The sequence below is a fragment of the Artemia sp. Qi Xiang Cuo genome, chromosome 5 (genome assembly GCF_049724085.1).
Source record: "Artemia sp. Qi Xiang Cuo chromosome 5, ASM4972408v1, whole genome shotgun sequence".
Taxonomy (NCBI): domain Eukaryota; kingdom Metazoa; phylum Arthropoda; class Branchiopoda; order Anostraca; family Artemiidae; genus Artemia; species Artemia sp. Qi Xiang Cuo.
Window position 1 is genome coordinate 29139156 of NC_142798.1, and position 23782 is coordinate 29162937.

At 35.3% G+C, this 23782-nt stretch overlaps 1 protein-coding gene across 3 annotated transcripts; it reads left to right on the forward strand.

Annotated features, from left to right (window-relative positions):
* Positions 1-506: 506 nt before the first annotated feature.
* LOC148952010 (uncharacterized) lies at positions 507-23240 on the forward strand. 3 transcript variants are annotated; one of them, XM_089088796.1, is made up of 4 exons: positions 3458-3634; positions 5752-5874; positions 11393-11995; positions 22418-23240. In XM_089088796.1, the coding sequence occupies exons 2-4, from the start codon at positions 5855-5857 to the stop codon at positions 23055-23057; spliced, it is 1263 nt and encodes a 420-aa protein (XP_088944922.1). In that variant the 5' UTR covers positions 3458-3634; positions 5752-5854; the 3' UTR covers positions 23058-23240. The 3 variants fall into 3 exon arrangements, with proteins under 3 accessions (XP_088944921.1, XP_088944922.1, XP_088944923.1); XM_089088795.1 differs by lacking the exons at positions 3458-3634; positions 5752-5874 and adding an exon at positions 507-599; XM_089088797.1 differs by lacking the exon at positions 5752-5874 and having other exon boundaries at positions 3460-3634.
* The last annotated feature ends 542 nt before the right edge of the window (positions 23241-23782 follow it).

Below are 23782 nucleotides of genomic sequence, written 5' to 3' on the forward strand. Positions count from 1 at the left end.
GGGTGGGAGAGTTTATTTCTTAGAGGCATTTACAAGGAGAACTTTACAGAGCAAATCGAAAATTTGTTTATTTGTATTTTTACTACTTTTGTACAAATTATAAAAAAAATTTGGGGTTCAAACCCGGTGCCTCCCCCCCCCTTGATACTGTATTGGCAGAGGGTGGAAAAGTATGGGGACAATATATTTATTAACATCTTCATTCCTCCTCCAAGTTCACTTCATTGAATAGATATCACCCTTGCCATCAGCCCAATAAAAAGCAGGAGAAGCCGGCAGGGTGACAACTGGATCTAAACAAAAAAGATTTAGGTCTACCATTATAACCACCCTATTACCTCAATGTCCACCAATTTTATTATACGGATAGCCATAAAAATTGGTCGCTTAAATTGAATTGCGGCTAACCAGATGTAGTAAAGCTGTTTAAGATGGGATAGAGGGGTGTAATTGTGTAAGACAAAAAGATTGAAACAAATGGGGAGGCCTGAGAAATAATTTTAAATTTCGACAGTTGGTTTCTAAATCTGACACTGTGATGTAACTTTGGTTTTGGATTAATAGTAGCTCGAAATGGATGGGTCAGCCAGATTTATGCCGTATGTAAAACATTTTAGGAATTTCTATATTTAAACTTAAAGAATAATATCAAAATATAATTTTCAATATTACTAAGTACGAGCTACTTTGCTCGTACTTATATTACTCAGCTACTTATATTACCTAGTACGAGCACCCGTATTTTCGAAAACTTCACTCTTGAAATATATTAACCTTGTATTTCCATCTGGCAAAGTTAGATGGTTTCTAGAGACAAAAGAAACCAAAACTTTCAAGAATAATCTGGGGTATTAAAATTGGGCTGAAAATACTTCGAGACTCTAATAAAAATTATTTATTCTGTCGTTGATTACACACGATTGATGTGTCCCAACCCAGCAACAAAAAAGTTAATTCAAAGTTTGCTATTCATTTATTTATTGGCTTGTCCAGTTTATAGCATCTTAGCATTTATTCTTGTTTATTCTAATTTATTTTTGCCTACGTTATGCTTTCGTTTGTTTATAGTTTACTTATCATGTTGCAAAGTAACACGACTGAAAATTAAAACTTTTGAACAAGAAAACGGAAAAAAACATAGAGGAGAAAAGGGACAAAGGAAAATAAGGGGCCACGTCAAAGTTACAACACCACAATACATGAAAAACATCATCAAACGTAAGCAGTCCATTAGGTTAGGTTTTTTTCTATTGAAGATATGAGCTATTCAAACTTCTTATTCATTGAACATTTCCAACTTATTTGCTAATCTTTTGAAGAATTAACCGAATGAAGGCATTACTCCGATTTGAAGGGGGAAAAAAATCTAGAATCTGATTGGTAGTCGAATAGTAGCTAATGAGCGGCCAAGTCTCTATATTTACTTAGAAAACAACATGCTTTAATGGTATGACTTCTTCTTTCTGGACTATCCTCCACACCGAATCCTCTACAGTATCCTCCACACCCCCACAAAGTTTTACATGCAATGCCTTCTGATCCCTCGACTGCCTCTGATTTGTCTTTAACTTTTTGTAACTTTTTGTGTGGTAAGTTTAGACAACAAGATATGCCCTAAAAAAAGAAAAAAAAATCCATGTGGTGACCTTCCAGCTATACTTTCCTGACACGTTTAGAAATAGGCTCACCCTGAATCCAAAGTGGGACAAATGTTATCAAACACTGACTATCAAGTGTATTTAGTTTTAATGAGAAAAAAGGGTACTAGAATATACACTTTACATTGAAAGCACTAAAACAAGCAGTTGTTTGCAAAAAAACTAAGTGGTAATCTGGCCCGGGCGCAAAACCCACATCATCAAACCTTAAAAGTCTTTAGCGGGATATCTAGTAAGCCTATGTATGAATATAATTCGTCACAACAGCCTAGACAAAACTGGACAATCTTCGTCAAAGAGCGATGCCAAGTAAATATGTTTAGGAATAATAGGCATTCTAAATGTCCCGTGAATGTGGTCATGACAAAGATCATTTGAAGAAAGTGAGATTCAAATAGGTGTACAGGAGGTAGGATATTTAAGTTTTGGAGCTTCCTGAAGGAATGGTCTTTTTTTTTGGGGGGAGGTGATTTAGAAGAAAAAAATTGTGTCATTTACTGTTGGTAATTAGGTTGCCGAGAGTTACAGGGCTGTGCCACACGTGCCAGAATAATGCGACACACGTGCTGCTCGGAGATGTGCGCCAGGTGGCAAAAAGTTGGCAACCCTTCGGGTAATCGAATAATGCTTCTTCATTTTGCTATGTAGTATCAGCTAGCTGTGTATATCCACCAATTACAATTGGAAGGTTTTGTCTAACTTATGATACCAAAACTTCTCCCCCCCCCAGTCACTGATAATTATATTTACCTCTTATGAAATAAATCGACTTCGGTAATTGAAAACGCGTTATGTTACAAGACAAAAAGTCTTACAGGGAAGTGGAAGAATTAAAAATGATGTTCCAAGTTTTGGTATTGTTCTATTAGCTGCATCCCATGCGATATACTGTATAGGGAAGATGCTAAAGAAACTAGTCAAACTGGTTCTTTCAACGGAGAAACCCTATGCCGAGATTGCAAACAGCGGTTTGTACAATATTTAAACATTGGGGTTTAGGGGGGAAAAGGTTCTTAGGTTAGGTTACGTATTTAATATGTATTCAATGCTTTACCCCTCACTCCCCTAATGTGCGAATATTTAGCCGAAATTTGTTCGCAAACTATTATATTTCCATCATATTTTGTTGTATTTCATTGGCATTAGCCAAACTTCACTTCTCGCGTGGGTTGCAGCTCATAGAACAATACCCACGTTTTTTGTCTATTATTAAAAAGCTTTTTTTTCTTTTTTCTTTCTTTTTTACAGAGAAAGGTGCTTTGGGCCCAGATGAATTTTAAATTGCAAATTCCATTTTCAAACTATTTAAAAAAAAAAACTAAACTTGTATGCTGCAAACTGAATAAGCTATGGGAAAAGGGAATAAACCAGTCGATAGAGCTTATTACATTTAATAATTCAGGCTTCATATCCGATCATCAACAAAGGCGTCACATAACGCCTGTTGAGTTATTGCAGCTGGGATATTCCCTTGGGTCCTTTATCACGACAAGAATGTTGGATCTTTATCCTGGCAAATGTGGAAACGTTCAAGAACTGAATTCTTTTGAGCCTTTTACAAGGGAAAAAAACATATTTGCAGCTAATTATTTTCAAATATGACTTGAACAGGTTCTCTCTGTTGAAAACTGGTAGTGACGGCAAAAAGTTTAAAAAATATTATACCTTGTGGCTATAAGAGGTGCAGTTGAAAAGATGCAAGACAATACAGAAGCGAGTCACATTTACCCGCAAGCCATCTTAGCCTCAGAAAATTCTTCTTGGCGACCACCTTACCCCAAGGGTATTCATAAGACAAGAAGAGCAGCTTCCTGCTGCCGTTTGGAGCTCTTGGTAGCTACCAAGGAGCCTAGTTGTTGACTACCGAGACATCAAATGGAAAAGATTTAGTGGCGCTTTTTAATAGAGGACCTTTTTCGAGTCCCCTCTTGTTTGACAAGGGATTGATTTGATTGTTCAAACTGTCGCGTGACAAGGTGTAGTAATTTGTTTATTTTGCTGGGATTGGTTGCCATCTATTGGGTTGTTTTTCATTCCTCGTGCTTTTGTTTTGCTTCTTTTTATTGCTAGCTTATTAGATTTAATAGCTTTATTAGATTATTAGATTTAATAGCTTTCGATTATTGGAACAGTTTCTAATTATTAGGCAATAGTTTTGTTGGCTATCGGTCAGATATTTAAGAATAATTTAATTTCATAATTTGTAGGTATTTCTTTAGCATTTAAAAAGCTTATCTTACCCTAGTTGACTAATAATTACTTGTGATCTTTTGTGCTGTTTCGTTGTGCGTTTATAAGCTGATATTAAAAAAATTTAGTTTATTTAAGAAAAAACAGCCTAATATATCACAAATATTAATTTCAATTCGTAAAGTCATTGGAATTTTGTGGCAAATTACCTTAGCTAGAGTTTGCAGATAACTTCGAAAATTCTTGATGCTTAAAGTTAAAATGCACAGTTTTCGTAAAAGTTATTTAGACAATAGTTAAAGTTCAGAATAGGGGCTTTTTACTAGTCTAGCTCACAAAACTGCGAGTGAACCTTCCAGGGATAAATTGGAGGAAAAATTAAGACCTGTAAATCATGAGGCCGACAGGAGGGCAATGGCTCTCTTGGAAGCAACAAAATATTAAAAAGAAAAATGCATAAAAATAAATAAAATGAGAAATGTTCCCATTTAAATTTTAGTAATAGCAAAGCTCCTGGTAACACTTGACCCCATCCCCTATGAAGATTTTTAAGTGGTGTAAATGGCAGTGCGCATTTTGAAGCCCCTATTTTCACCCCTTCTCATCTCTTTTCTCATATACTTGGAAATTTTTTGTTCTAGATACTTGCAAATTACAGGAATGTATCTAAAGCCCAAATTAGGATAGGGGAAATAATATTTTGCCCAAAATCTGGCTCAATTTTAGAGAACAGCCTTGCCAAGAGCTGAAGTAAGCAAATCCTAAGCCAGACTTGAAAAAAAAAAAAAATATAAGTTAAGATAGTTTACAGACACCGGTCTCCATTGAACCTTTAAAGCTTTACAAATGGAAAGGGTGGAAGTAGGAATTTAAACCAACTTCCTGTGCCTTAACTTTGGCTGTAAGTGAATTCTAAAATTACCATTCACTGATTACAGCAGCTTTGTGAGGCAGGGAAAAGTCTCTGTTCCACCGCACTTTTACCCAGACAATACGCAGTGGCATTAATTCGTGAAAATGTAGGAGAACGAGGTTTTTTTTTGAAAGTGTAAAGAAACAGTTCTTTTGAAAATCTAAAGAGGGGCAATTTTGTTTTTCTCGACGTTTTAAAAAGAAAATGCCAAAAACACCTAATTTTCAATATCTAAGGGGATGTAATTGCTCCTTACCCTCATCACCTCCCCTAATTGGCACCCATATCATTACGTTATACAATTTGTAATTTAAATATAATGTTTGACAATATTTTTTAACTATTAGATCTGGTTTTCGCCTTGACATAATTTTTTTGACAGGCACTTATTCTATATTTAAATCAATAAAACAACAAATAAATTGCAAAATTATCTAAAACGAGATGTCTAGTCTATTTGACGTGTCTAGTCTATTGTGCTTGAATATTCTTCAGGTATATTCAGGGTTTTGGCATCGTGGGTACTCACAGGAGTGCCCACTCCGTAAAAATGAAAATATATGTAACATGTAAAATTTGGTGACACACAATTGCTCTCCACCTGAAAACTCTTTTTTAACTCTTCTCACAGGAAAAATCATCCCACCCTTATCACCGAAGTTATACCAATTAGTTTGCTAATGACCAAAACTTTTAAAGCGCAGTTCTGGTCACACATTGAATGGCCTCTTTGATTCCGATTGAGCATCTGTTCTAAACACAAAATTATTTTTCTGCCTTTGCTTTAGTTTTCGGTGCTCAAAAAATATCCCTCCATCTTTCAAAAAGAAAAATTGAACTAATCTTTATGACTACACTTTTAGTGAAAATAGAAAGAAATTCAAAAAAGGATATCTATATGGATATTCTTAGAAAATTTATATATTTTTTCAAAAAGTGCTTCTGTATTTTCGATTACTAGGCTATTGGCTGAACCTCGTTATTTACTAGGTTACAGCAATCGCTACAACCATGATTCAAAGGCTGTGAATCCCCTAAAGCAGTTTTGAAATTGTGGAAGGAAAAAACCGTTCAAGTCGTGAAGAAAAGTCATATGTTTCAATTTTTCTATTCGTAGGTATCAGTTTATGTGCTATCAGTTTATGTGCTATCAGTTTATGTGCTATCAGTTGGGTATCAGTTTATGTGCTATTAGTTTATGTGCTATCAGTTTATGTGCTATTAGACATTAATGCTGTCATGAGCACCAAATCTAAAAACATCCGACCCCCCCAAAATAAGTTAGCCCCTATAATACCTATAGCGTGTTTTAGATTACAGCAACGATTTATTAAGGCAGATACAGCATGCAGTTTAAGTCTCAAAAATAGTGATTTCATTGTTTCATTTTCCTTTTTCAGCTATGTATACACTATGCAACGTTGATCCGTAATACGTACTAGGCCGCATTTTTCAATACTATTGCCTTGCATTAAACATAATTATTTTAATGCTTTAAAACATTAATGCTGTCGTGGGCACCAATTCCAAAAACACCCAGCCAACCAAAAAAAGGTAGCCGCTATAATGCCTATAGCCAAGGCTGTACCCAGGATTTTTTTTGGAAGGGGTTTACACTAAAATAAAAATTCGGGGGGGGGGGTGCACAAAACACCTAAAAAAACTCATATAAAATTTGTTTATTTAATTTTTTGTTACGTTTTTACGAGTCAGATAAACATTTCGGGGAAGGGAGTTCAAGCCCCCCTGACCCCCCCCCCCTCTGGGTATGACCTTGCCTATAGCAAGTTGTAAATTCAAGCAATGGTCTATTAAAGCAAATACAGCATGCAGTTTAAGTCCAAAAATATTGATTAAATTGTTTCCATTTTTCAATTATATACACACTATGCAACGTTGACCCGTAATACGTATTAGGCCGAATTTTCCAATACTATTGCCTTGCATTCAACATAATAACTTACTGTAAATATAAACAGGAAATGATGTCTGGTGGAGTTAACTTAATTGATTAACGTAGCTTCTCATGCTCGTACCACCTATCCGACATGAACCATTCATGGACGTATTCGGGGGAGGCTCGGGGCAAGCACCCTAGAAACCCTAAATATTCCTTAGTCTCTAGGCCTTCTTATTAAAGTTCTCGAATAAGATTGTTTTTTTTATTACTGCCTCCCCCCCCCCCCGAAGATGATCCTGTGTGCGTGCCTGAATCCATCGTTCTTTTGAAAAAATTTTCGAAACTGACAAACATATTTTCCTTATCAGTGGCGCCAGGTTTTGGCCGAAGACCTCATGTTCTATTGTAGTTTGATTGAGAAATTTCTTAGAAACTTTGTCTAAAGTTTAAAAAAAAAGCAACCTTCGTATTGAATTTGAATATTAAGCTGTTCTCGGATATAGCTAGGCAAATCCTGTCTTAAAGACAACGTTTTGATTAGTTAGAGCGTTTTAACACTTCTTTTTATATAGATAGCCAAAATCTTTTTATAAGATATTAAACAAAAAAAAACAAGTTTTTTTTAACTGAAAGTAAGGAACGACGTTAAAACGAACAGAAATTATTCCGTACATGATAGGGACTATCCCCTCCTCAACGCCTCGCTCTTTACGCTAAAGTTTGTTATTGTTTAAAAAAAAATAGAGTTGTGAGAAAGTCAAACTTTAGCGTAAAGAGCGAGGCGTTGAGGAGGGGATACCCCTTTCATGCACGGAATAATTTCTGTTCGTTTTAAGTTTTAACGTCGTTCCTTACTTTCAGTTAAAAAAACTTGTTTTTTTTATTTAATTTTTGAACGTTTTTGAATTAATGCAAGTTTTAATTTTTGCTCACCGTACATGAATAATAAAAAAAAATGCATATTAATTTTACTTTTATTTTGTTAAATGGCTTTCTCGAAACTTGTTTAATTTTATTTGCGAACGTTTTTTATTAGTAATAAATATACGTAACTTACGAATTAACTTACGTAACGAACTTCTATATTCATAGATTTTTAATACGTGTATTAGGGGGTTCGCCCCCTAGTAAATACCTTGCTCTTTACTCTAAAATTTGAATTTTGTTCCAATTCTTTAAAAATGACCCCTTAATCACAAAGGCCGTTGATTAGAATAAATAGCTCTTATGAAAGTACTAAAAAATCTTTGGCTTAAAGAGCGAGGTATTGACTAGGGGGTGAACCCAATCATATACGCAGTATTTTCTGTTCGTTTTAAGTTTTGATGTTGCTCCTTACTTTCAGTCGAAAAACTTGTTTTTTTATATTTTATTTCTGATTTTTTTTAAATAATGCTGGGGAGTCCGGCGCCCTCTTCATTGCAATGTCCCTTCCCCATGAAAACTTCTTTCATAGAAAGATCCTCCCACATAACCCCCACCCCACCCCACCCCCCACTACCAGAAAAATTCCCCCTGAAAACGTCTGTAGGCTATACTTCCCAATAACCAATGCTATATGTTAACATTGGGTAAAGTTCCTAACTTTTAGCCCTCCCCCCGGGGGCTTCGGGGGATTAAGTCATCCTAAAAGACATAGTTATCACATTTTCGACCATGCTGAACAAAATGGCTATCTCAAAATTTTGATCGGGTGACTTTGGGAAAAAAATCAGCGAGGGAGGGGGCCTAGTTGCCCTCCATTTATTTTGGTCACTTAAAAAGGGCACTAGAACTTTTAATTTCCGTTCCAATAAGCCCTCCTACGATATTCTAGGACCACTGGATCAATATGATTATCCCTGGGGAAAAGAAGAAGAAGAAAAAAAAACAAATAAACACGCATCCATGATCTTTCTTCTGGCAAAAACTGGAAAATTTTACATTTTTGTAGATAGGAGCTTGAAACCTCTACAGTAGGGTTCGATGGTGCGCGGAATATGATGGTGTAATTTTCATTAAGGTTCTATAGCTTTTAGGGGGTCTTTCCCCCTTTTTTGAAAATCAGACAAATTTTCTCAGGCACGTAACTTTTCATGGGTAAGATTAAACTTGATGAAACTTATATATTTGAAATCAGAATCTAAATCTGATTCTTTTGATGCATCTATTGGTATCAAAATTCCGTTTTTTAGAGTTTTGGTTACCATTGAGCCGGGTCGCTCCTTACTTACAGTTCGTTACCACGAACTGTTTGATCCGAAAATGTTAATTTGTTGGACCGTGATCTCTTTTGTTATTTAGCTTTGAACGAGCCCTCTTACGATTTTCTATCACTGCAATCAATCATTCAGTGCAATCATCTCTATAAAAAAAAGAAAAAAAAATTGTTACTACCCTTTTCAGGTTCATATATGTATGTTCTTTTCAGGTTCCAAGTCCTTCTTACGGCTATATTAGATAATAAAATTTTCATTAAGATCTAGTCAAGGATTCTTTTGAGTTTATTTTTGTTTAACTATTCTAGCGATGGTAAATCGCGATATGGTGATGATAATTCACGAGAACGAGGGGGGAGGGGATTAATTCTGTAAAATCTAAAAGGGAGGGGCAAATTTGTCCTTTTTTAGTTTCTTTTTAATTTATAGAAATACCAAAAAATGGTTTATTCCGTGAAGATACCTTAAAAAGTTTTTTTTGCCCTCACTCCCGCCTCCATGTGACTCCACTGTTACCAGCCTGAATGTACTTGTATCCAAAATGTTTCCAGGAAAATAGTGCTCCAACTATAGCGTAAAGGGTAGGGGGCGGAGGGACACGTCTATAGAACGAGGTTTGTCCGTTTAATTATTTTCTTTCGTTAAAAAAAATTGTTTAATAAGTACTACGGATAAGTACTTTCAAAATTTTGCCTATATAGTAAGAGTTTCACCGAGCCTGGCACGAGCAACGAAAGGGCCATATTTGTGAGGGTTGAAGCCTCGGGCCTCCCGAATTGTCAATGGGAGGGGAGGCCTACAGTTTTGAAGTAGCACAAGAAGCGGACTTTCTGCTAGCTAGCTTTTCCGTTTTCTTTTGCTCATACACGAGCAGACTAAGTATTATAAGAGTATTAGTAGTACACACGGCCATATCCAGGTTTTTTTTTTATATAGCCTATACATGCCTTATACTCTGATTTGTCCAAGCAGATTTTTTATAGTTAGAAAAAACTGGAATTTTTGCATGTTTTAGGTTATAATTTTGTAAAATTTGCCACGGGAGGGTTCCTATGAACGACCTCCCTCCTCCACCTCCCTCCGTGTAAGTATGCTGCAGAATATTTTTACACAGTGGATATCTGTTAAAGAAACAAAGAGAGAAAACTCAATGAAGAAAACAGACAAAACGAGACTTCTGTTGATATCTGCTTGGGGTTCTGGGGATAAGTCTTAAACTAAAGTTTGATTGGGATAATTAATTGGTTAATTGATTGCTATACATCCATCGTTAATATCCATATTCCCATGTTTTGAAGAGATTAGTAACCCTGGGTGATAAAGTTTTTTTTCCTGAACAGAAAATTAAATTCTGTAAAACGTATTGTCCAATAATATAAACATAATTATGAAACTATAAAAGATTTATAAATTATAAAAATGGAAAATATAAGCATAAATACAGCAAATAGTTGAAAGATATCCTCGACCTCTAGCTACAAAAGCTAATTTTATATCTATATGAAAAAGTAAAAGTATGATATGACCCTACTGTGCAATATAGACAATCAACTCTTTAAAAAATAATGCAAAACGCGTCAATACCAAAAACACCGCGTATTAACCGATTCTTTTTCAAGAATATTAAAGAGCGCTGTCTCAATTTTCTTTGATACTTTTATATGTGTTAAATTTTACAATTTCTCCCCAGTTCTTGCTTCTTTATTAAATTCATTAGCTTGCTAAGATATTTTTACTTCCGATAGTCTTTGAAATTTCCTCCGTTTCAGCATAGATTATGCAAAGCTAATTTTTCTATGAATTTTGGAATTATTGCAGTGGTTTTAATAGTAATTTGTTAAAACTTTGTTAGAATTGGAATTTTTGCTGACATAGCCCCCAACCCTATAAAGAGGGAACAACTATTTTAACTAGGAATGTAGCATGATCGCAAAACGTCACATAGATAATAATATGAAAAAGATACCAAAAAATAAAGTTTTTGGTTAATAATTAAAAAATCAACAGAGAGAAAAAAACTCAATGAAAAAAAAAACGAGACTGCGGCCAGTGAAGAGAAAAGACGAAAAAATGTAAAAACAACGCAGATATTTCGCCTGTACCGAAACAAGGCGTCTTCAGCACGAGAAAAACACAAAAAGAACAAGATAAAAAACCAAACTAAAACTAGAAACAAATAAAACCACCACCAAAAAATATATATACAATTGGCGAACTAATCCACGTAGGGAAAAGAAGCTATTAGAGTTTTTTCAGTGAGAACACCAGAGCAACTGAGGTAAAATAAAAAAAAACGGGATATTATGTTAACAAACAATCACGTTATTACGTTAAAAAACGTATATTTGTTAACCTTTCGATAAATAGGGACACAGGTAATTTAAATATTTCTTAATAAAAAATGCCCCTCCCCGACAGCTTGGACTATATTGCTGTGTATGCCTGTATATAGTGATTCATTTTTCTTATTATTGTATAATACCTTCAATTAAATCACAAAATTTCCCTTTTAAAATACAACTATGATTTTTAGGTATACCAGGAAATTTTCTGCAAAGATGGCTGATTACAGTCAACCAGGCTGCTCAAGCACTCCTCCAAATTTGCAGCAAAATCCACATTTAAGCTTCCAAAACATTCTACCCTCTCATTCCGCAAGAGAAGCTTCAGCCTTCAAGCCGGTGGTACCAAATCGACCCAGTGATACTAGTTCAGAGCAAAGCCCCTCTACGTCCTATTCGAGGCTTGACATAGTTGGTAGATCAATTAGGGATAAGGATGAACATCTATCAATGATAGACCAAGCCGTTTTTATGGGGAAACACTTCCCTATGTTCCCACCAGGATCCTTTCATAGCTATGATCCTAGCAACTTTTCTATAATGCCCCCGCATTTTGATAGAAGATTGCTAAGAGCAGCGGCAATGAATGCTATGACCAACAGTGCCTCAAACGTTGGCGTCCCAGCTAGGGCTCCAAGACCTAAGAAACAGTTTATATGTAAGTTCTGTAATCGACAGTTTACAAAGTCATATAACTTACTTATTCATGAAAGGACACATACAGATGAAAGGCCTTATTCTTGCGATATTTGCGGAAAAGCTTTCAGACGACAAGACCATTTACGTGATCATAGGTAAGCTTATCAACTTAAATCCTTTCTAAGACCAGTGGCACCAACTCTTGAAAATTGTCGGGGGGGAATATTTTTTTCAAAATCAAGGGGGGAATTTTGTTTTATCCTATCGAAATTACCAAAAAAATGCAATTTTCGAAATCTAGGGGGAGTAAAAAAATAGTTTAGAATGGAACCTGCCCCCCCCCCCCACCAATTGACGTGACTGATTAATAATTCAAATAAAAAGACTTGGGAAAAATTTTAGTTAAGATTGATCTTGATACGATTGATCTGAAAGCAAAATTCAAGTAACACTAATTTTGAGTTAATTTTGTTGCTTGCTAGTCCTTTAACTTAGGTTTTTGGGTCCTCAACTTTTGGATTAGTATAATAAAATTGAAGAGGCGTATATGCAGTAAGAGAGGATCTTTCGGATCATGCCATCCTCTTATAAAAGGATCAATACTCTTACAATTAGTCTATGAATTTCTCATATTTTCAATATAATTTGCTTATCCTTCAGGTCCCCTCCGTGAAACAAGTCCTTGCGCTTGAACTTGCAAAACTTCCAGTTAAAAATAACTATATCCTACTGAGAAACTTTGTTTTAAGATTAAAAAACAAAAGCCTGTTCAAGACATAAGCAGAGTTAAATAAAAGATTTGTATAAACATCCTGCTTTCAAAGTGATTGAATGTAAAACCAATCAAACACATTGTTCATCATTCCAACACATCAGCTTGAAAATTCATATAGAAGTTAAGGTCGCATAAAAAAAGTACTATAATTTCTTAAAACGATTATGTGTGCACTAAACAAATCTATAGGGTACCTGCTTGGGCTCTTTACATCAAACCAGGGTTGATACCTTTGGACAAGGGCGGATCCAGGATTTTTTTTTCGGGGGGGGGGGGGTTTACTAATTTTTGATATTTTCGGGGGGGGGGGGGGTTACTAATTTTTGACTCAGTTTTCGACTAATTATACTGATTTTTACCTAGGTTTTACTAATTTTCGACTTATTTTCGACTCGGTCAAAAATTTCGGGGGAGGGGTCAAACCGGGTAACCCCCCCCCCCTGGATACGGCCTTGCTTTGGATACCTCACCCCGTGAGCAAGGTAAGAAATACACCAAAAATGGAAAAATGTTCCATGGGCTTTTATCTTTCTTAGAACTCCAGCACTTTAAGAATTTCGAACGAAACTTCAACGAAAACAGCTAAATAAAGGTAGCTTCTGTCTAAGGTTATATTTAGATTGACAACCCAGTGATTCATCACTTGTTACCAAGGCCGTATCCAGGCGGAGGGGGGTTCAGGGTTTGACCCTCCCCCCTAATATCTTCCAACTCGTACAAACGTAACAAAAATGCACCTTCAAAAAATGTTGATGTATTTTGAAAGTTTTTGTTTTGTAAGACCTCCTTCGAAGATAATACCTCTCACCCGTATAAAAAGCCTTGATACGCCCTCGCTTGTTGTAATGATTTTTGTTTCGTCCAGAAATATTTTTTCGTAGTATTTTTTATTATTCATAGATTTTTAGTCTTGACTTGTTTTGTTTGACACAAAAGCAATCTAATCGCTAATAATTTCAATTTTTTTCGAAAAACATAACTATTTTATTTTGACCGTTAATTGTCGAGTCTGTTCCTGCAAATTTCCCTCCTCAAATTTCCCGCTGGCTTCGCTAAATTTTTTAGTACTTTAAAAATAGGTTCTTGTTCAAAGGCCCTTGCTGTGTTTCAGCAGTTTTTCTTAAAGAATCGGGACTAAAAGTCAAAATTCAGCGCAAGAAGCAAGGGATTGAGGAGGGAAATACCCCCCTCATAATTTCTATTCGTTTTAAGTTTTAATTTTGCCTCTTACTTTCAGTTGGAAAAAGAAATTTTTGAAAAATTTAATTTCCGACCGTTTTTCAGATTATGTCGAAGCCTAACCAAGATATGATGCGGGCTACCGGCCCCATTAATCCCCAGTTTTGTGCTGTTAAATTTTTTATATCAATATTTATAAATCAATGGGTAGCGTCCCACCTATTAATTTTTCTGCTTAAAAATCAAACTATTAGAATGTAATTAAAACTTGGAAAAAAAAATTCAATTTTAGTTAAGATTTTCGATGAACAGTAGTTTTGTTATTCTTATTTCTCAATAACAGTTTTATTGAAGAATTTTGAGTGGATGGAAAGGGGTATTATGGGACTGTTCGTATGGAGGGAAACTGCGTGACTCTGACTTTTGATCTTCTACGCAGTTGAAGCCATTGCGACCTCTACAGTAGGGTTTTCTAATGTTTAAATACATGTATACATTGCATATAAATAGGAAAAGAGAAATATTACCATTAAAAATGCTGAAAACAGAGCTCCTAATAGCACTTGTCAGCCCCCCCCCCCGCTGAAAAATTTCATGACGTTCCACCTTACTTTTCCCACCCTTTGTGCCAATAGGTATGTGAATACAATCTTCTATGCTACTTAGAAAAGGATTGTCGCAATGGGAGGGGCACTATTACCCCCTATTTTTTTGTACCAATAATAAAGGTGTAGACCAAAAATATTCCCGGGAATCAAGAGAGATTAGATATCAATTTCCCCCTCGTCTCCGTTCACCAAAACTCGTTATTTATTATCTGCTGAGAGTTGGAATATGCGGGCATTAAAATGTACTCTTTGAGGCGTCTGCCATCCCCCTGCCGGTAAAACAACCCTTGGCCCCTCGTTCATAAAAGCTGATGCAGCACTTACACATCATTGTGCATAATTTGTTGAAATATGAAGCAAATCAGTTTAGTAAAATGAAGCTTTAAAATAAATGTCAGTAACATTTTTCTACAACAAGAAGGGGGGTATCACCGCGCCCTTAATCAGGCTTTTGGATGTTGGATAGTTCTTGGATAGCTTTTAGATATTGGATATGAGAGATTCATTTTTACCCCTACCCATACTACTTTCTATGTTTATCTGAAGGCTCATGGAGAGTCAGACAATTTGGGCATTTAAATCCACTCTTTAAGGCTCTACCCCCCCCCTCCGTCTACATAATGAGCCACCACCCCTCTTTCCTTGTAGCTTATGTGCAATTATACATTACTAAATACAATTTTATGAAAAATAAATTGAATCAACTTAGTTAAATTAAGGATTGAGAAAAGGATCAATATTAACTATTTATTTTGCATTGACTCCTTGACTTTTCAGGAACGAATGTGCCATCGTGTGGCATTACTTCCTCTGTGACTAGGAAGCTCAATAAGTTTTTTTTATACTCTAAAATTGATTGGCTATCTCATAATTTTCAATCGATAGCAACTTGGCCCTCTTTGGGGCAAAAAAGTTGTTCGGTGCCACAAAATCATAGGCAGCGCAATCGCACTGCCCAAGTAAAGAGCGACGTGGACACAATAATTACAGAAGACGCCACTTTCCTGTGGCACAAACTTTTTGGTAAATTAAAAAGGACACTAGGAATTTTAACTTCCGGTCAAGCGCCCTCTCTCTACCTTCTAGGGCCTTTGGTTCGATACGACCACCCCTGCGGGGAAAAAATACGCGCATCCGTGATCTTTCTTCTGAGAAAAATGCTAAATTCCATATTTTTCTAGATAGGATTTTGAAAGCTCCACAGTAGGGTTCTATGATATGTTGAATCTAATGGTGTTATTTTCATTAATGTCACTTGATGTTTTGTGGGGTTTTTTTTCCCCTGTTTAAAAAATTGGGCAAATTTTTTCAGACTTAGCTTTTGATAGACAACATTAAACTTAACGAATTTCATATATTTGAAATCAGCATAAAAAGTCAATTCTTTTGACATATAGTACACTCACCACTCTTTTATCAGAATAATAAAATTCCAAATATATTTATATTAAATAGATAAATTAAATATATTTAATATTAAATATATAAATTGAATATATTTGATATTAAATATATACATTAAATATAGTCAATATTAAATATATGTAAAAATAAATATATTTAGAAATAAAATACTTTGTTAAGAATAATAACAATATATTAATTATTATTCAAACTCCTTTTTTTAGAGTTTCGGTTTAAGACAAGTCAAGTTCTCAAAAGCAAAGGGCAGAACTTTCTGATAAACAGTATGCTGTACAGATATAAACAGTACACTGTTTCACTTTGATTACACCTGTGCGTTAAAATAATAGCCAATCATTTATTTTGTAAAATAATGAATTATTGGGTAAAAGTGAAAAAGCTATTGGAATTCAAAATGAATGCAGAATTTTGTTTTCTTTTCGTAATGAAATATTAAGCAGTTCTGGAATTACTTTTGGAATAGGAAAATTCAGTACTTTTACTTTCTTTTTTTTAAATACAAATTTCTATGGTAATTCCATGAAATTTACCCGAAAATACATTATTTATTCTTTAATCCTTCAGTTGATTTTGGCGCGTCCTATGCACGCACTATGATAAAGACAATGTACGTTGTATGATATAAAGTTAAAAATGGCGTTGTTTCTGCCGCAACCGGTATATAGTTAGCATAATTTAGGTACATAAGTAGCAATTTATTTGGGAGGGGGCTCACCTTTTTTGGAGGGCCAAGGTGGTCAAGCTCCCCTCCCCGCTTAAAAAATAAACCACCTGAATACAGAAAAATAAAACAAAAAAACTATCTGATAGATTTTGGATAACGTTCGGGAAACCTTGAAAATCTCGATTTTCTTTGAGGGGGCACAATCCTCTTCTAATTAATCATGTTGACAATATGCACGAGGGCCTATATCTTCTAAAATAAAGAGTCAAATAGTCCATGGATGTAAAAAAAAAATTTCTGCTATAAATATCAAGAGTATAACAAGTGTCAATATAGTTACTTTTTCTCAATCAGAAATTCAGTGGCAATTTTTTTTCCACCACATCCTCTTTCCCAAATATGAAGTTTAGGTTTTACTTAGCCTACTATGAACTTTATGCACGATTTCGCAGTATGAAAAGAGGGAGGAGGGAAACTGAGTTTTGTGAAAAAGCGAGAGAGGAAACGTAAAACTTGTGAGACAATATTTGAACTTTTAACGTTTGATGCGCTGTCAGAAAATAAATCTATCTAATTATGTTAGGTGCTTCATCAGTCAAAAATAATTATACAAATTTCTACGACAGAACATGATGGATTGTTTATCAATATTGTTTTTGATGATTCGGAATGAAAACGATCTGATAATTGATATGACAAAAAACTAGTAAATACAATTTTTCAATTTATGTTTTTAATATAAATAAATGTTTGCATTTTGTAAATAAAATTTTCAACTCATTTGAAAGGCGCATTTATTTATCAATATTTAGAAAGGTATATGTCTTATTTGTCGGTAAGTTCAAAGCAAAATCTAAATGAAGTCATTTATTGAGCAATCAAGATGAAAAGAGCCGTCAACATAGTTATGTACTTAACTGTAAAAGGTAGCGTAAACTGTTGTGTGACGATTGCTTCTAATCGGGAGTGGATTATCGAGAAACTAGGTAAATAAGATCAGTAGGATATCTGAAAAAGGCCGCTATCGGAAAATTAAACAATCGGCTCTTTGTGATTGCAGAATTTGACATCCTGCTTGCTCTCTCAATTTATGTCTTAATTCAGATGTAATCCCACAAGGGAGTAATGCGACGTATTTGTCCACGAATTACGATCGGAAGCAAAGAAAAAAAAATTACCTACCCTCAGATCCAAGGCCCTTGAATGTTACCTGCAACAGGTTTGTGTTTACCGGAATGTTGTGGGCAACGGTAACCAGTAGGCTACCTAAAGTGCGATTCAAGGCTAAGTAGTATATTACCACCCATTTTTTGTTACTTCTTGTGCAAAAAAAGGATTCTACTTGTTGTTTAAGCCAGGAGACCATAATTTTATGTAGAGGGTTTTCTACTCTGACAATTCCCATGGTTTGTTTTTTTATTTCGATCCAATTTAGTTCCAAAATAATTAATTTTGGGTAACTATTGGCCGAGGTTCGTCCTTTACTGGGTTGCAGCTACCCCTGCAACCACGATATCTTTGCAGAGGTCAGTCAGTTCAAGACTAAATGAACTGCTTCTTCGTCTAACTTCTGTGTGCACAGTGGGAGAGGAGATTCAAGTCTGAGTCAGAAGTTCATTGTGTTTAGATTATCATATTTATATTAGAGAATAGTTTGGCTTATTTTTTATTCAAGAAAAAGCGTTGATCAGCTGTTAGCCTGTGCATTTCTTAAGGTAGAGCATAACGTGTTTCATGACTTTCCCACAAATATAGTGGAGCACTAACGGCCTCTTTTGTTATTTTTCCTTTGGTAAGGGAATAAGAAAATGCTCATCTACAATAAAAAAGTGAGCGAATAAAGACAACCTTGATTAGTTTACTTATAGTAGACTACATATACTCACCTGAAGTTTCTTGTGCTACTTACTACAAAAAAAAGAAATCAGAGTACTTTAGAAAGCACTTTCCGGAATTTTCAACCCAGATTACTAAGAACATTTTTCTTTTACCAGTGTGTTTGCTACTCAAAGTACTAATTGAAAGATCCGCATTGTAAAATACTTAAGCAGTGGTCAGCTCATTGCAAGACCATTATTATGCCCTGAGTAAATGCAACTCGCGTTGCAGGTGTTACCATTCCCAGTTTTCGTCTGTTAAAAATACTTCGCTTAATTGCAGATGAAAAGAGTGTAGAATGCCAGATGCCAGCAGTGTAAGGAATTCAACAGCTTGGTATTTTTTGTTTTAAACAACTACCCTTGGGGTATATTCTATAACGCGTGCGAAGCACTCTCTTATGTCATTGCAATGCAGGGTATTTCAAAAAGTTATATATTTGCATAAGGACTTGGTGACGCCCTGTTGTGTTAGTTGTGTAAACCCTACATTAGTTGAATTTCAGACTGCTAATACCCAGACTGGTTAAAGATAAAGAAGGATAAAACTTTTCAAGCACATGCCAAAAGATTTCTGAGATATTTTTTATTGCTAAACTTACGATGCAGTCAAGGATTGACTTGAGTTTGGCCAGTAACGTTTACTTTTTCATAAGCATATTTAAGTAATTTTGTAAGATTAACAAAGATGAACAAACCTTAAAACTATAAATGTCAGTTCATGCCGAAAAAAATAAATTTAAAGATGAATTTTTTGTCCGGTTTGCTTTACGTATAGTCCTCAAATGTTGGCGTTATGAATCTTACACCCGCAAGACTATAATAGTCAGATGCGTCCATGTGGTAGAAGATTTTGTCCCCCTCCCCTCTGAAACGTCCGGCTTTTATATGATTCTCTCCTCTTCGTAATGTAGCCATTTTTAGAAATATTAACGAACTTTTACCTCCCTGAAACACATCAGGCCCTTCGAGATAAATTCACACGCATGGGCCTGACACTACCAGGTGATACATTTCTTGTATTATCGGCTCTTTATGTATTTTTTCTTCATAGTTAACATATTCTAAGAATACTTTGATTGCTGTAAAAAAAAATTAAATTTTTGGGGCTACTTCAAGGGACTATTGTTTGATAGGCATCGTTTAAAATGATTTGGTATAATTTTCATAATGTTTAGTGCAATAGGTTTTCATTTTGCTGCTAGTTTCTTCGCACAAAGCGTACAACGATTAAAAAAAATTTGCTGTGGTAATTCGAAAGGGGGTATGTTACCCATTATAAATTTCACGGTAGAGCAAAATAACTGCAAAATACATTTTGGGTTTTTCTGTTATTCTGGGTGACTAGTCGTTTCCGGAGGAAAAGTTTCTTGTAGACTTCAATATACGACAAAACGGTCTTTACGTCAAAAACTAGAAATTCCAACTGTTTCAGCATTTTAAAAAGACAATATTTACTGAATACTCGATTTTAGGAAAAATAGAAGCTCTGAATCATCTTGTAACCCAAATAAGAAACAGGAACTCAGATTAGACAAATAGATCAAGCATACATACTTTAAGAGGGTCTGTTTAAAACACCCCTTCAACAAAAAAAAAGTTCTACACAATGCTTTTTCAATTAATGCAGTTGAAATGACCTTAGATTTTCAAGCGTGGTGCAACTGGGTGGAATAGCTGGAGAACTTAATGTGACGTTCGGGTCTATACCCAAATAATCTTTATGCTTTATATTTATATGCTCTAAGCCACAATAGTATTCGGAACTCATTCACGATTAAGCAATAGCGATATAAACCAAAAGACAGCATTTGTTGTCAGGTTAGGAAACACCGGGTGTGCAATGTTACGGGAACAACTTAGGGAATCAAGTTAAAACTTTCAGATAGTGTTTTGAGGAATGAATATTGAACTTCCAGATTGAGGGAGACGGTAGGAGCAGAAAATTGTTTTCTTCTCTGCTTAAATTCCTGACAATATAGGCCCCTGTGTGACTAGGATTTATTCCTAGTGAAGTTGTAATGTAAATCGAAAGATACTATGTGTATTTTTGTTATCAGAGTAGCTTATCTGCATTATCTCACACATGGCTTGGGTGGGGGGGGGGTATTGATTTGAAGCTTTCCAGGTGCTTGGGAAGGGAGGTAAGGGGTCTTCAAATTTTATGCTTAGGGACAGGAAATTAGGGGGTAAATTTTATGTCTCCAATTTGGCTAAATGTTTTGTACCATTGGCCCGAGCGGTTATCTCACACATGGCTTGGGTGGGGGGATTGATTTGAAACTTTCTAAGTGATGGGAGAGGGAGGCAAGGGGTCTTCAAATTTTATGCTTAGGGAGAGGAGATTAGGGGGTAAAAAAAATATTATTTCCAATCTGGCTAAATGTTCTGTACTATTGGCTTGAGCGGAGCTAAAATTCTATTCATGGTGAAGTAGTGAGGTAAATCGAAATACAATAGCTTATCTAGTTCGGTATGTCTGCAGGAATTTTCCTTTGTTTAGGGGGGGGATAAAAAACTTAATTTATTTGATAATTTGAAGAAGAAATGCCCAGAAATTCATGAATGTTCAGAATATCAGACACCGAGCCCCCACCATTGCACACGGCTCTGTGCCTAGGCTATTGAAACAGCATAGCTATCTTGGAAACGATTTTATGGGTTCGATTTGAATCTTGCAATGAATCTTGAGAGCCGAGCGGTAAATCAAAAGACGCTATGTAAATCTGGGCTACCAACTATCAGGGGTAAATCGAAAGACACTATGTGTATCTCGGCTGCCCAAATAGTATATGTGCATCCCAGACTCTATAATAGAAATACTATTAGAAAATTACTGTACAAAGCTGTGGCAAATTGGACATTTCTACAGAATTTCCAGATTTTGCAAAAAGTCAAATTATTTTAAAACATTTTAGTTCTTAAGCAGAAAAACTGAAAAATCTTTGAAAAAGTTTCTACAATTATTTATATATTCCTACCAATAATAACACTTATGTAAATTAAAAAACGAACTAAAGTTAATTGTAAAAAACGTTTTCCGAAACCAAGTTCTTCAAAGAAAACAAAGAGTAGAACCTAAAACGAGTTTAAAACCAACAGGAAGTACTAGGAATGGAAAATAAAACAAAAAACGAGCAGAAATTACTATGAGTAACGCTCTATCCTTCAGAAGGCTGAGGGGGGGGGGGGCTATCCCTTCTATTATTTGTGATAATTTCTGGTCTTGCAGGTTTGACTTAACCCTTGATTTTAATGTATGTTGGTTTAGGATTTATCTATCCTTCCATACCAGGATATATTACCTTAGTGTTTCATGTGATGATTATTCATTTTGATTTATATTAGCTTCGTTTTTAAATTATTCATTCATAGTAACTTCTGTTAGTTATAAATTATAATCATTATGTGACTTTATTTCTGCTTCTTTTAGGTTTGAATTTCGCTCCTTGATTTTCTTTGAAAAACTTATTTTTAGAAAACGTTTCATTTTTAGTCATTAACAGTAGAGACAATGTTTGCTCAAGATCAAATACCACAATACTTCAACTGATTCCTTCCTTCCTAATGCGACTCTGGCTAACCCCCCCCCCTTCTAAAAAAAGAAGAAGAAATGCCCAACACATAGTGATATACCGCTTCAGAATGATGCATAGGTAAGAGGAGAATGTTAAACTAAAGGGGTGAGAGTAGACGTAAGATCAAAATAAATGGTTTAAGAAAGATTGACCTACTTAACCTTCACTAGTGTGTGTTGTTCCGTACCAATTTGTGTCTGAAACTCAATGATGGCTATTTTAGATGCTGCAGAAACCCTCACAGCCCGTGTAATTTCGGTTTTAAAATTTAAACTAGAGAAACAATTTGATATTATCATAAAATATCTTGTGCTTGAAATATCTCATTACCATTTGTTATTGGGGAGTAAAACCCAATAAAACAACCAGAACCAATGCGTTTGCGGTAAAACCTACAATTGGTTATGGTTTTAAAATTTAGTACGTCACACTATCTCCTGGTTTCACGATTACACAGCCCCTTTTTTGCAGGTATATTCATTCAAAAGAGAAGCCATTTAAGTGCTCGGACTGTGGAAAAGGATTCTGCCAATCGAGGACACTTGCAGTTCATCGGATCCTCCATTTAGAGGAATCTCCTCATAAGTGCCCCGTGTGCTCCCGTTCATTTAATCAGCGTTCAAATCTCAAAACTCATTTATTGACTCACACGGATCATAAGCCATATGAATGTGGAACTTGTGGCAAAGTTTTCAGGCGCAATTGCGACTTACGACGACATACTCTTACTCATTCAGTTGGGGATAGTGACCATCATCTAGACGGTGCTCGACGTGATGAAAATACATCTCTCAGAGCTGATGATTATGATGAAGAATCTGATTTAGATTTTGATCTTGATGAAGATCCTGAAATTGACATTGATGTAACTTCAACGTCACCTGAAAACACTGATATTAAAAAACGTGAAACTGAAACAGTGCAAACACTGTTGCCAGGTTGCAGTACTGATCACTTACCTGTGTATAATAATAGTTTTGATTTTGTTAACCAAATGGTGATTCCTTTTGGCATTCAGCCAAGTACCTCATCAGCTAGTATTCCACCAAAACCGGTGAATAGCAGTAAAAAGAGCTCTGGATTTTCAATAGAAGATATAATGAGAAAATAAAACTGGCACATGATCTCTTGGTGAACATATGTTTGATTCCTGTGATATGACGCAATTTAATTTTCAAAAAGATGATTTATTTAAAATGAAAAGGAGTGTGTTATAAGATGAGATCTCCTGTGCAATTATGTTTCTTTGTATATACATGTTTAATTAAAAGAATTGTCGTTGTTATAAAGAAGCTTGAATAGCGAAATGCACTCTTAAATGTTCATATTGATCTTTGATATAGCAATGGTGAGCTAAGTAAAGAAACTATCAGAATTTACGCAATGATAAGTGACTTGCTGTTTCGGTCTTTTTTTTTGGGGGGGGGGGATAAGGGCTAACATCTTTCATGCATCAGCAATACTGCAGAAAGTTTGAACCAACTAAAAAGAGTAATAATTTTCATAGGCTACTATATTTGTAATGTTTTGTACTTTCGCGAGGGAGGACTATTGCTCCCCAAATGGTATGCTGGATGCGCTGACCAAGGTTTACTGAGACATCTTATGGATGTTTGACTGCAATTGTCTATGTATAGGCCTATTGTCTAATGAATCAATTAGTCCTTGCTTAGGCAGCTAACTCTTCTATCTTAAAAACCATCTTTTTTGTATGTTCACTGCATCTGAATACTGATAGCTCATAAAAAATAAGACGATGTTTACTTAATTTTTGTATGTCTTGACAGATTTAAATGTGACTCGTCTTGACCGCAAAGTGAAAAGGGTATTTTCATA